The sequence below is a fragment of the Bombina bombina genome, chromosome 5 (genome assembly GCF_027579735.1).
Source record: "Bombina bombina isolate aBomBom1 chromosome 5, aBomBom1.pri, whole genome shotgun sequence".
NCBI classification, from domain to species: domain Eukaryota; kingdom Metazoa; phylum Chordata; class Amphibia; order Anura; family Bombinatoridae; genus Bombina; species Bombina bombina.
The window spans coordinates 236,568,189-236,583,249 of NC_069503.1; the positions used below are offsets into that span (position 1 = coordinate 236,568,189).

At 36.2% G+C, this 15,061-nt stretch overlaps 1 protein-coding gene across 1 annotated transcript in view; it reads left to right on the forward strand.

The window, feature by feature from the left end:
- The window catches only part of MPP7 (MAGUK p55 scaffold protein 7), a 1,181,171-nt gene that overhangs the window by 783,571 nt on the left and 382,539 nt on the right, over positions 1-15,061 (forward strand). Inside the window, exon 7 of the mRNA XM_053713897.1 lies at positions 6,685-6,765. Within this exon, the coding sequence (XP_053569872.1) occupies positions 6,685-6,765 (81 nt within the window). The remainder of the gene's footprint in view (positions 1-6,684; positions 6,766-15,061) is intronic.

Here is a 15,061-nt window from a genome sequence, read left to right on the forward strand (position 1 = left end):
ACTATTTGAAATCAATTGATTATTCATTCATTTCATATTCTGATATTACATTGCATTTAATTAGAATTCTGTAGTGATTAATTTATTGTAACAATATTTATATTTCCTTATTATCCCACTTTAATATAAATATATTCCATATTTGAAGTCATTTCTTAATAAAGTATCAGAGTATATAAAACTATATGAAAATTAGGTACAAGTCATTTCATATGAAATTTTGTCTTCTATATGCTTGCATCGATTCTGAGCTAGAAAACCTTTCCAGACGTATATGTGGATTCACACCTTCAAAAGTATTGTTAGTCCCATCATTTGTATATCATACAAGGGATAATTACTTACTTTCCTGAAGATTCTGAGCATATCTGAACTAAAGTACAGAATTGTTTCTCTGTCACCCCAGAGAGGTAACATGGTTATCTTGTTTGTAGAGATCTAATCTCATTAAGCGATGAAGTAAAGAATCTTTTGAAGCTTAAACTTTAACAAATGTTCCCTTTGTATATTTTTTAGATATCCTGTCTGTGAGCTGTATTGGAGCATAGTATTTATATATAATTGATGTTACATTTCATAAAAATATATTTCATATCTGAGTGCATTACTTTAATACAGTTTGAGTGCATGAAATCATATACAGTTGTATGCAAAAGGTTAGGCACCCCTGACAATTTCCATGATTGTCAGTTATAAATAATTGGCTGTTTTGATCAGTAATTTCATTTTGATCTATCAAATAAATGAAGGACACAGTAAAAATTCAGTAGTGAAATTAGGTTTATTGGATTAACAGAAAATGTGCAATATGCATCAAAAGAAAAATAGACAGGTGCATACATTTGGGCACACTTGTTATTTTGTTGATTTGAATATCTGTAACTACCTAGCACTGATTAATTGGAAGACAAAATTGGTTTGGTGAGCCCATTAAGCCTTAAACTTCATAGACAGGTGTATCCAATCATGAAAAAAGGTTTTAAGGTGGGCAATTGCAAGCTGTTCTCTATGACTCTCCTCTGAAGAGTGGCAACATGGGGGCCTCAAAACAACTCTCAAATGACCTAAAAACAAAGATTGTTCAACATCATGGTTTAGAGGAAGGCTACAAAAAGCTATTGCATAGATTTAAGATGTCAGTGTCCACTGTGAGGAGCATGGTGAGGATATGGAAGACCACAGGCACAGTTCTTGTTAAGCCAGAAGTGGCAGGCCAAGTAAAATATCGGACAGGCAAAGGATGGTGAGAACGGTCAAAAACAGCCCACAGACCACCTCCAAAGACCTGTACTGGGAATCTTGTTGAGGGTCTCATAGATTCCACTCAATATCAGCAAATACTTGAGAATAATGTTGAGGAATCAGTCACAAACTTTAGTTGAAGTTACCCTAGGGGCTGGATATTTCAACAAGACGATGACCAAAAACACTGCTGGTTCAAATGGTTGGGGCCATTTGAGAGGCGTGACTTTCTCAAAGGGGTGTGGCTTTTCAGAGGGGGTGTGGCTTTTTAACCCCTTAATGACCACAGCACTTTTCCATTTTCTGTCCATTTGGGACCAAGGCTATTTTTACATTTTTGCAGTGTTTGTGTTGAGCTGTAATTTTCCTCTTACTCTTTTACTGTACCCACACTTATTATATACCGTTTTTCTCGCCATTAAATGGACTTTCTAAAGATACCATTATTTTCATCATATATTATCATTTACTATAAAAAAATATATAAAATATGAGGAAAAAAACACACTTTTTCTAACTTTGTCCCCCAAAATCTGTTACACATATACAACCACCAAAAAACACCCATGCTAAATAGTTTCTAAATTTTGTCCAGAGTTTAGAAATACCCAATGTTTACATGTTCTTTGCTTTTTTTTTGCAAGTTATAGGGCAATAAATATAAGTAGCACTTTGCTATTTCCAAACCACTTTTTTTCAAAATTAGCGCTAGTTACATTAGAACACTGATATCTTTCAGGAATCCCTGAATATCCATTAACATGTAGATATGTTTTTTTAGAAGACATCCCAAAGTATTGATCTAGGCCCATTTTGGTATATTTCATGCCACCATTTCACCACCAAATGCGATCAAATAAAAAAAATTGTTCACTTTTTCACAAATTTTTTCACAAACTTTAGGATTCTCACTGAAATTATTTACAAACAGCTTGTGCAATTATGGCATAAATGGTTGTAAATTTTTCTCTGGGATCCCCTTTGTTCAGAAATAGCAGACATATATGGCTTTGACGTTGCTTTTTGGTAATTAGAAGGCCGCTAAATGCCACTGCGCACCATGCGTGTATTATGTCCAGCAGGGAAGGGGTTAATAAGGGAGCATGTAGGGAGCTTTTTGGGGTAATTTTAGCTTTAGTGTAGTAGACAACCCAAAGTATTGATCTAGGCCCATTTTGGTATATTTCATGCCACCATTTCACCGCCAAATGCGATCAAATAAAGAAAAACGTTAAATTTTTCAAAATTTTAGATTTCTCACTGAAATCATTTACAAACATTTTGTGCAATTATGGCACAAATGGTTGTAAATGCTTCTCTGGGGTCTCCTTTGTTCAAAAATAGCAGACATATATGGATTTGGTGTTGCTTTTTGGTAATTAGAAGGCCGCTAAATGCCACTGCGCACAACACGTGAATTATGCCCAGCATTGAAGGGGTTAATTAGGTAGCTTGTATGGAGTTTGCAGGGTTAATTTTAGCTTTAGTGTAGAGATCAGCCTCCCACCTGACACATCAGACCCCCTGATCCCTCCCAAAGAGCTCTCTTTCCTCCCCCACCCCAAAAATTGTCCCCGCCATCTTAAGTACTGGCAGAAAGTCTGCCAGTACTAAAATAAAAGGTATCCTTTTTTTTATATAGCATATTTACATATGCTGCTGTGTAAGATTCCCCCCCTTAGCCCCCAACCTCCCTGATCCCCCCCAAAACAGCTCTCTAACCCTCCCCCTCTGCCTTATTGGGGGCCATCTTGGGTACTGGCAGCTGTCTGCCAGTACCCAGTTTGCATATAAAAATGTTTTTATTTTTTTTTATTTTTGGTTTTTCTGCAGTGTAGCTTCCCCACCTCCTCCCAGATCCCTTAGATGACTTTTATCAGGGATTTTATCCCTCCTTTCTCCCCATAATAAAAAAACAGTTTCTGTAGTGTAAGTGGCTCCCACCCGCTCCCTCCCCGTGCACGCGCCCGGCCACCACCCCCTGTGCACGCGTGTGCACCCGGCGATACCGCCCCCTATCCCGCCCCCCTCTCTGACTAAGAAGCCATCGATGGCCGCCCACCCACCTCCCACTTCAGCTCCCACCCACCAACGAATGCGGCCATCGATGTCCGGTGCAGAGAGGGCCACAGAGTGGCTCTCTCTGCACCGGAGGGGTAAAAAATGTTATTGCAGGATGCCTCAATATCGAGGCATCCTGCAATAACCGGAAAACAGCTGGAAGTGATCAGGATCGCTTCCAGCTGCTTTCCAAACCGAGGACGTGCAGGGTACGTCCTTAGTCGTTAAGTGACTTTTTTAAGAGGACGTACCCTGCACGTCCTCGGTCATTAAGGGGTTAAAAGGGGCATGTTTTTTTTCCAAAGGGGTGTGGCTTTCTCATAGGGGCGGGGTCTTGTGCACCACCATCCTAAAAATTCACCAGCCGTCACTGTATCTCTATATATATATATATATATATATATATATATATATATATATATATATATGTATATATATATGTGTGCGTCTGTGTGTATGTATGTATGTACATATATATATATATATATATATATATATATATATATATATATATATACACACAATAACAGAATCCAGGGTCAGCTGTGTTTCTACTCAAATAGCATAGCCCACACAAACCGTGAAATCACAGGATTTTCTCAGCAAAAGTAAAGTAGTGTGTATATATTTTGTATGTATACGGTATATATGTGTATGTATATATATAGCCATAAGAAACAAATTGCAGAGACTTTTTGCAGGTCCAAAACTTGATTTATTTCAGTTTAAAACAATCCATGAATACATGATCAAAATCGGCATGTCTCACAACTCCAGCAAAACTTGTAGAAAGACTGCTGCTGACATGTTTCGCCGCTCACGGCGTAATCATAGCTACAGGTAAAATCCCTGCTCACCTATTTAAGGTGGCTGGGAAAATCCAATTGGTTAAAATTTAATTGGCAAGTTGAGCTGGAATAAATACTTAACCCCATGTGAACTGTGAACACTGTAAAAAAGGAAATATTTTTATATTTACATTTTATTATATATGTTTGTTTTTACAAACTAGAATGGTATTTTAATTTTAAACCCTAAATAATGCAATGCAGGTAGATTCATATCAAATGGTCAAGTTATCCATTTGAAAAATATAAGCATTATAGGATGCACCAAATTACCTGAATTAATAGGGGGGTTATTAACCCTGTGTTCACACTTAACATGAGGTATGTATATGATGCCCATTAATACACAATGGGAATTCATAACCACACAATATCGGTGAATCATATCACACAAATTTGGCTTAAAAGAATAACTTAAAGCCATTCAAATTCTGTATGTGTGTATATATATATATATATATATATATATATATATATATATGTGCGTCTGTGTGTGTGTGTATATATATATATATATATATATATATATGTGTGTATATATATATATATATATATATATATATATATATACAATATAGTATGTGTGTGTGTGTGTGTGTGTATGTATGTGTATATGTGTATTTATATATATATATATAATACTCCATGAAGAAAGCACTCGTTGGACTTGCAAAGATATAATCCAAAATGTTTATTCCATAGTAATCATAACGTTTTCGGGTACCGGACCGGACCCTTTGTCAAATGATACAAGAAAAATATTTGACAATATTTGTATCATTTGACAAAGGGTCCGGTCCGGTACCCGAAACGTTGTGATTACTATGGAATAAACTTTTTGGATTATATCTTTACAAGTCCAACGAGTGCTTTCTTCGTGTAGTATTGGATCTAAGGACTGTTAGCACTGTGGCTATTGTTAACAGATGAGGAGTGCATATCTTACTAGAAATATATATATATATTTGTGATAACCATGGATTTATCGAGCAGCAAGTATTTAGAGGTTGCACCATCTGCTTTGCTGGACAAGATGATTGCATATTTATATACTGTATACTCTATTTTCCATTTTACTGTTCTACCAGTGATACAAAGGAATTTTAATACCAATTTAGTAGAAGACAAAGTATATGTTGAAAAGTCACAATCTTAATTAGTTCTAGGCACTTCATCTCTATTTTCATCACAGAGTATTTGTCTCTTCTACAGTTAATGTGGATAAATGTTGTTTTTTGTGCTTGTTATGTGTACACAAACAACTAATCATTAACTCTCTCACAATATAAGTATATATATTTTGTTTTTATAAATGTAATGTCTTTGCATAGCGGATTATGTAAAGGAAAGGAAACTTAATTATGACCTTGAGCAAGTTAGATGACCCTGGTATTTGAATATATTGTGTTACTGTTGTCTAACTTTCTGGTTGTCACTCTTTATCATAAATAACTTTTTATTGTATTACATTTTATATTCGCCTGTCATGCTCATTTGGGTTCTAGTTGTTTTTTTTATTTAAAAGGGATATACGTTAAAGAAGTATGTTTTGCATTAGATGTTTCACTGTTGGAAAATAAAAAAGTTTTTGTTTTCATGCTTATGAGTAATGTCATTATCTAGCAGCAGAGCTGTGGCAGTTATTAGTTATCAGCCATTAAGCAGTCTTTGCCACAGATGAAGGGTGAAAAAACATCTGCTTTCTGTTAAATATTTAAAATAACAAACTTTTTATATGTACAAAATATATCTAACATGATTTAATAGCTTTCTTTTATATGCATGATGGATATTTTTAGAGTTTATGCTAATATTCCAGACTTTATTTGTTTTTGTTTCTAACTTCATGATATACTGTATATGTGATTCTATATGGGGGGGGGGGGGTTGTGATTGATCATTGCTGATCTATTATTGGTTTGCATCTTTTTTGTCTGAAGACTGATTCCTGTAAGAAATATTATTTATCTTTAGGGGATTTGAATTGCTGTGCTGGCCTGTGTTAGTTTTTGAAATTTACTGTTAGATTTAAATTTAAGACGTATATCTATACACTGTGTGTAAACAAAACGGGAGGTGCTATTTTGGTTACTTGTATCCTAAACAGAACATCTACTGTGAATTTTTGGAACTAAAGTAGCTTTCAGCACCTCATTTATATGATGGTTTTATGATATAATTTAAAAAAGACAGTGTCACAGTTTCGTCCAGTTATTTTATAAGCAATTCTTTGTCTGCATGCAATATGTCATTCACGTAAAACTAAATGCTGTATATTTGAACGCATTGACGGCTTCAGTCCCAGATATGATTACTTACTTTACATTTAGGAAAAATGCCTGGCTTAAATGGGGTCCATTGAACCCCAAATGAGAGAAACTGTGATTAATAGTCTGTATATGTTCATTCTGGCTTCTGTTTAAGTACATTTGAAATAAATCTCAATCAAGATAGATTCTCAGTTGTAATTGAAGCACTGGGTGAGACAATACTCAGCTAATGTTCTTAGGTGTCTGTTCCGTCTCGTTCACAGCTGGCTGAAGAACTGCAAAGCAAACCACTGAACAGTGAGATCAGGGAGCTGCTGAAACTACTGTCAAAACCAAATCTTAAGGTGAGGACATGCTAAACCTGCACAACATAATAAATGTACACTAATATATGTTTATGTGGAATCTAGTGCTACATCCTCCATTCTAAAGGTAAAACATGATATATCACTTCTGTTCAGCCATTCCAGATGATCAATGATCTGAAACCCCTAAATTATGTGCTGGAGTTAAAAAAAAAAAAAAAAAAAAAAAAAAAAATGTTTGATGGATTTAAAATCAGTTCTGACTTGTTCATATGAGAAAAAAAACTTAATGGGGTTCATATGAGGTGAGACTATTAAAGCCGAGACAGCGACACATACGGGAAGTTGTGAATAAATTAACCATCTGAGTAAATGTCAGTAGCCATAAAATTGTTATGGTTGTTTTATATTTTATTAAAACACACATAAAAGTCCTTTCTTCTTGTGAAATTTTGACACATTGCCTTTAACACATTTTAACACATTTTTATAGCTTGTGTTCTTGTGTTTTATAGAATATTAAACATGTACAGCGAGAAAAGCCAAATTATTGCTGTTTCAATCAGTGTATCTTGATTTATTTATCTAGTGGCATTTATTATAGAGTTTGCAATAAAAAAAAAATATTTGTGTGTGTGTATATATATGTGTGTGTATATATGTATGTGTGTGTGTATATATATATATATATATATATATATATATATATTTTCTTAGATATAAAAATAAAAAAGGAAGGTAAAAAATGTTGTACTTAAATTTAGCGTAAAGATACAGCCACAAATACATTGTTGCTAGCTTCAAGTCGCCATCCACCTTCATTGATTAAAGGTATTCCTATAGGACAATTTCTAAGGTTGCGTAGAAATTGTTCTAGTAAAACTAAATTTATTGGACATGCTAATGAAATGTCCAATAGGTTTAAAGCTAGAGGTTATTCTAAAAGTAATGTTAATTATGCAATGAATCGGGCCCTAAAAACTGATAGGGACTCTCTTCTCTATAATAAGAAAGAAACCAAGACCGACAACACACTAAGATTTGTTACTGAGTACAATGGACACTGGAACAAGGTTAGTACAATATTGAAAAATAAATGGCAATTTCTAATGGCAAATGAAAACGTTAAGAATGTGGTGGGTGACTTTCCGTCACTTGTTGCACGTAGAGCTCCCAACTTGAAGAATAAGTTGGTAAAGAGTGATTATGTAAAAAATCTAAGAGAACAAAATTGGCTAGAAAAATGCCAAAGAGTTCAGGGATGTTTTCAGTGTGGTATTTGTGTCTTTTGCAAATTTATTGTTAAGACAAAACAGTTCAGTACTGGTGAGAAGAGTAGTTTATTAATTGTAAATCTGAAAACATTATCTATCTCCTGTATTGTCCTTGTCCGTTGTTTTACACAGGAAAGACAAAAAGAATGGTAAAATCTAGAATAACTGAACATCACAATGACATTATTAATGCAAGAAAAGGAGATATAAATAGTAACTTAGCGTTACATTTCAAGTTATGTCATAATTGTTCTATCGATTATTTAAAGGTTATTGGGATTGAGAAATGTTCCCTATATGGTAGGGGAGGAGACATTGACAAGTTGCTGCTTAGAAAAGAAGTGGCTTGGATATATCGTCTTAAAACCCTATCACCAAAAGGGCTGAATGAAAAACTAGACTTTGCTCCTTTTTGTAAATAGTTCATTGTAATGTGATGCTTGGAGGCATTGTATGTCGGCGCTATCCTCTCAAAATAGTTGGTTTAATATTAATATGGTTTGAATATCCTTCTCTTCTTCTATCACAAAGGCCATTATATATATTTAAACTTGATGTAAATATGATATTTTACATTACCTTACAAAATAATGTAAACAAATTTTTGGTAGTTTGTGCACAATTTTCAATTTGAGTACTGCTCCTTTAAAAATCTCGCATGAAAATGTTCACCTATCCGATTAATGGACAGTGTTTAAATACCGGTACATTGGGTTGTAAGATGTACACCCTGAGGAAGCCCCTATGACGCTTGGTCACGTGGGGAGTGAAACGGCCGTCGGCGTGTGACGTCATCTTTGTTGTGCCTGGACTTGCTTTCCAATACGTGTGGATTACAAATGTGCAGCTTCTAGAGGAACATGCTTGGTTTATGATTCCCAGACCGGAGGATTCTTTTGGTGATCGTTACAGTAAAGTATTTTGGTGTAACTTTGTTGCTATGCTGATTGCCAAACGGCTATATTGAGATGGTGCAAAGAAATATATGTACCACATTCGCGCTTAACTGTTGATTGCTACTGGACTTATATTTATATCAGCACAATATCTTATCGTATGTGAACTCAGTACTTGATATAGCATTTCTGGATACTCGTCCAAGGCATTGTATATGTTATATGCTTCCAACTTCACCGCTTGTATACTTTATGTGAATTTTGTTTTTATGTACCTTCACCATGTGCTTGCTTTAGGATGAACATAGATCCTTATTAATTACTATGGTAGCTGGGACCTCCAACATGAGTGGTGCTATCCTCTATAATTGGCGTTGTTCATCCAGCAAGCATTATTGCATATTTCATTGTAATTTTATGCATCTAAGCATTTATATTTCTTTCATGTAATTAGCAAGAGTCCATGAGCTAGTGACGTATGGGATATACATTCCTACCAGGAGGGGCAAAGTTTCCCAAACCTTAAAATGCCTATAAATACACCCCTCACCACACCCACAATTCAGTTTTACAAACTTTGCCTCCGATGGAGGTGGTGAAGTAAGTTTGTGCTAGATTCTACGTTGATATGCGCTCCGCAGCAAGTTGGAGCCCGGTTTTCCTCTCAGCGTGCAGTGAATGTCAGAGGGATGTGAGGAGAGTATTGCCTATTTGAATGCAGTGATCTCCTTCTACGGGGTCTATTTCATAGGTTCTCTGTTATCGGTCGTAGAGATTCATCTCTTACCTCCCTTTTCAGATCGACGATATACTCTTATATATACCATTACCTCTGCTGATTCTCGTTTCAGTACTGGTTTGGCTTTCTACAAACATGTAGATGAGTGTCCTGGGGTAAGTAAATCTTATTTTCTGTGACACTCTAAGCTATGGTTGGGCACTTTGTTTATAAAGTTCTAAATATATGTATTCAAACATTTATTTGCCTTGACTCAGAATGTTCAACTTTCCTTATTTTTCAGACAGTCAGTTTCATATTTGGGATAATGCATTTGAATTAATCATTTTTTCTTACCTTCAATTTGACTCTTTTTTTCCTGTGGGCTGTTAGGCTCGCGGGGGCTGAAAATGCTTCATTTTATTGCGTCATTCTTGGCGCGGACTTTTTTGGCGCAAAAATTCTTTTCAGTTTCCGGCGTCATACGTGTCGCCGGAAGTTGCGTCATTTTTTGACGTTATTTTGCGCCAAAAATGTCGGCGTTCCGGATGTGGCGTCATTTTTGGCGCCAAAAGCATTTAGGCGCCAAATAATGTGGGCGTCTTATTTGGCGCTAAAAAATAAGGGCGTCGCTTTTGTCTCCACATTATTTAAGTCTTATTTTTTCATTGCTTCTGGTTGCTAGAAGCTTGTTCTTTGGCATTTTTTCCCATTCCTGAAACTGTCATTTAAGGAATTTGATCAATTTTGCTTTATATGTTGTTTTTTCTCTTACATATTGCAAGATGTCTCACGTTGCATCTGAGTCAGAAGATACTACAGGAAAATCGCTGTCTAGTGCTGGAGCTACCAAGCTAAGTGTATCTGCTATAATTTTTGGTATCTGTTTCTCCTGCTGTTGTTTGTATTGCATGTCATGACAAACTTATTAATGCAGATAAAATTTCCTTTAGTACTGTTACATTACCTGTTGCTGTTCCGTCAACATCTAATTTTCAGAGTGTTCCTGATAAACATAAGAGATTTTATTTTTTAAATCCATTAAGAAGGCTATGTCTGTTATTTCTCCTTCTAGTTTACATAAAAGTCTTTTAAAACTTCTCTTTTTTCAGATGAATTTTTAAATGAACATCATCATTCTGATACTGATAATGGTTCTTCTGGTTCAGAGGTTTTCTGTCTCAGAGGTTGATGCTGATAAATCTTTGTATTTGTTCAAGATGGAATTTATTCGTTCTTTATTTAAAGAAGTATTAATTGCATTAGAAATAGAGGATTCTGGTCCTCTTGATACTAAATCTAAACGTTTAAATAAGGTTTTTAAATCTCCTGTAGTTATTCCAGAAGTGTTTAATCTCCCTGATGCTATTTCTGAAGTAATTTCCAGGGAATGGAATAATTTGGGTAATTCTTTTACTCCTTCTAAACGTTTAAGCAATTATATCCTGTGCCATTTGACAGATTAGAGTTTTTTTGGGACAAAATCCCTAAGGTTATGGGGCTGTCTCTACTCCTGCTAAATGTGCTACTATTCCTACGGCAGATAGTAATTCATTTAAGGATCCTTTAGATAGGAAAATTGAATCCTTTCTAAGAAAAGCTTACTTATGTTCAGGTAATCTTCTTAGACCTGCTATATTTTTAGCGGATGTTGCTGCAGCTTCAACTTTTTGGTTAGAAGCTTTAGCGCAACAAGTAACAGATCATAATTTTATAGCATTATTATTATTCTATAACATGCTAATAATTTTATTGGTGATACCATCTTTTGATATCATTAGAGTTGATGTCAGGTATATGTCTCTAGCTATTTTAGCTAGAAAAGCTTTATGGATTAAACTTGGAATGCTGATATGTCTTCTAAGTCAACTTTGCTTTCCCTTTCTTTCCAGGATAATAAATTATTATCTCAACTGTTTCTGGAAGGAAGGGAACTTTTTTACCAAAGGATTAAAAATCTAAGGTAAATTTAGGTCTAATAATCATTTTCGTTCCTTTCCTCACAATAAGGAACAAAAGCCTGATCCTTCATCCTCAGGAGCGGTATCAGTTTGGAAACTATTTCCAGTTTGAAATATATCCAAGCCTTATAGAAAACCTATAGCCAGCTCCTAAGTACCCATGAAGGTGCGGACCTTATTCCAGCTCAGCTGGTATGGGGCAGATTACGTTTTCTTCAAAGAAATTTTGATCAATTCCGTTCTCAATTTCTGGTTTCAGAACATTGTTTCAGAAAGGTACAGAATTGGCTTCAGTTAAGGCCTCCTATAAGAGATTTTTTTCTTTCCCGTGTCCCAGTTAACACAGCAAAGGCTCAGCATTTCTGAAATGTGTTTCAGATCTAGAGTTGGCTGGAGTAATTATGCCAGTTCCAGTTCTGGAACAGGGGCTGGGGTTTTATTTTATCTCTTCATTGTACCAAAGAAGGTCAATTCCTTCAGACCAGTTCCGGATCTATCAATATTGAATCGTTATGTAAGGATACCAACATTCAAGATGGTTTCTGTAGGACTGTCCTGCCTTTTGTTTAGCAAGGGCATTATATGTCTACAATAGATTTACAGGATGTGTATCTGCATATTCCGATTCATCCAGATCACTTTTAGTGTCTGAGATTCTCTTTTTAGACAAGCATTACCAGTTTTGTGGCTCTACCGTTTGGCCTAGCCTCAGTTCCAAGAATTTTTTTCAAAGGTTCTCGGTGCCCTTCTTTCTGTAATCAGAGAACAGGGTTTTGGTATTTCCTTATTGGACGATATCTGGGTACTTGCTCAGTCTTCTCATTTTCGAAGAATCTCATACGAATCGACTTGTGTTGTTTCTTCAAGTTCATGGTTGGAGGATCAATTTACCAATCAGTTCATTGATTCCTCAGACAAGGGTAACCTTTTTAGGTTTCTAGAATAGATTCAGTGTCTGACTCTGTCCTTGTCAGACAAGAGAAGTTTAACATTGATATCAGCTTGTCAAAACCTTCAGTCACAATCATTCCTTTTGGTAGCCTTATGCATGGAAATTTTAGGTCTTAGGACTGCCGCATCAGATGCGATCTCCTTTGCTCGTTTTCACATGCGACCTCTTCAGCTCTGTATGCTGAACCAATGGTGCAGGGATTACTCAAAGATATCTCAATTAATATCTTTAAACCGATTATACGACACTCTCTGACATGGTGGACAGATCACCATCGTTTAGTTCAGGGGGCTTCTTTGTTCTTCCGACCTGGACTATAATCTCAACAGATGCAAGTCTTACAGGTTGGGGAGCTGTGTGGGGGTATCTGACGGCACAAGGGGTTTGGGAATCTCAGGAGGTGAGATTTCCGATCAATATTTTGGAACTCTGTGCAATTTTCAGAGCTCTTCAGTCTTGGCCTCTTCTGAAGAGAGAGTTGTTCATTTGTTTTCAGATAGACAATGTCACAACTGTGGCATACATCAATCATCAAGGAGGGACTCACAGTCCTCTGGCTATGAAAGAAGTATCTCAAATTTTGGTTTGGGCGGAATCCAGCTCCTGTCTAATCTCTGCGGTTCATTTCCCAGGTATGGACAATTGGAAAGCGGATTATCTCAGTCGCCAAACGTTGCAACTGGGCGAATGGTCTTCACCCAGAGGTATTTCCTCAGATTGTTCAAATGTGGGAACTCCCAGAAATAGATCTGATGGCTTCTCATCTAAACAAGAAACTTCCCTGGTATCTGTCCGGATCCCGGGATCCTCGGGCGGAAGCAGTGGATGCATTATCTCTTCCTTACAAGTGTCATCCTGCCTATATCTTTCCGCCTCTAGTTCTTCTTCCAAGGGTATTCTCCAATATTCTAAAGGAATGCTCGTTTGTCCTGCTGGTAGCTCCAGCATGGCCTCACAGGTTTTGGTATGCGGATCTTGTCCGGATGGCCTCTTGCCAGCTGTGGACTCTTCCGTTAAGACCAGTCTTTCTGTCTCAAGGTTCTTTTTTCCATCAGGATCTCAAAACCTTAATTTTAAGGTGTGGAGTTTGAACGCTTGATTCTTGGTCAAAGAGGTTTCTCTGACTCTGTGATTGATACTATGTGACAGGCTCGTAAATCTGTATCTAGAGAGATATATTATAGAGTCTGGAAGACTTATATTTCTTCAGGATGGTTTAGATAAAGGTTTGTCCGCAAGTTTCTTGAAAGACAAATCTCTGCTCTTTCTGTTCTTTTTCACAGAAGGATTGCTAATCTTCCTGATATTCATTGTTTTGTACAACCTTTGGTTCGTATAAAACTTGTCATTAAGTCAATTTCTCCTCCTTGGAGTTTGAATTTGGTTCTGGGGGCTCTTCAAGCTCCTCCTTTTGAACCCATGCATTCTTTGGTCGTTATATTACTTTCTTGGAAAGTTTTGTTTCTTTTGGCCATCTCTTCTGCCAGAAGAGTCTCTGAATTATCTACTCTTTTTTGTGAGTCTCCTTTTCTGATTTTGCATCAGGATCAGGCAGTGCTGCGAACTTCTTTTGAATTTTTTACCTAAGGTTGTGAATTCTAACAACATTAGTAGAGAAATTGTGGTTCCTTCATTATGTCCTAATCCTATGAATTCTAAGGAGAAGTCATTGTATTCTTTGGATGCTGTTAGAGCTTTGTAATATTATGTTGAAGCTACTAAGTCTTTCCGAAAGACTTCTAGTCTATTTGTCATCTTTTCCGGTTCTAGAAAAGACCAGAAAGCTTCTGCCATTTTCTTTGGCATCTTGGTTGAAATCTTTATTCCATCATGCCTATGTTGAGTCGGGTAACACTCCGCCTCAAAGGATTACAGCTCATTCTACTAGGTTAGTTTCTACTTCCTGGGCGTTTAAGAATGAAGCTTCGGTTGATCAGATTTGCAAAACAGCAACTTGGTCCTCTTTGCATACTTTTACTAAATTCTACCATTTTGATGTGTTTTCTTCTTCTGAAGCAGTTTTTGGTAGAAACGTACTTCAGGCAGTGGTTTCAGTTTGAATCTTCTGCTTATGTTTTTTCATTAAAATTTTATTCTGGGTGTGGATTATTTTCAGCAGGAATTGGCTGTCTTTATTTTATCCCTCCCTCTCTAGTGACTCTTGTGTGGAAAGATCCACATCTTGGGTAATCATTATCCCATACGTCACTAGCTCATGGACTCTTGCTAATTACATGAAAGAAAACATAATTTATGTAAGAACTTACCTGATAAATTCATTTCTTTCATATTAGCAAGAGTCCATGAGGCCCGCCCTTTTTTTGTGGTGGTTTTGATTTTTTTGTATAAAGCACAATTATTCCAATTCCTTATTTTATATGCTTTCGCACTTTTTTCTTATCACCCCACTTCTTGGCTATTCGTTAAACTGAATTGTGGGTGTGGTGAGGGGTGTATTTATAGGCATTTTAAGGTTTGGGAAACTTTGCCCCTCCTGGTAGGAATGTATATCCCATACGTCACTAGCTCATGGA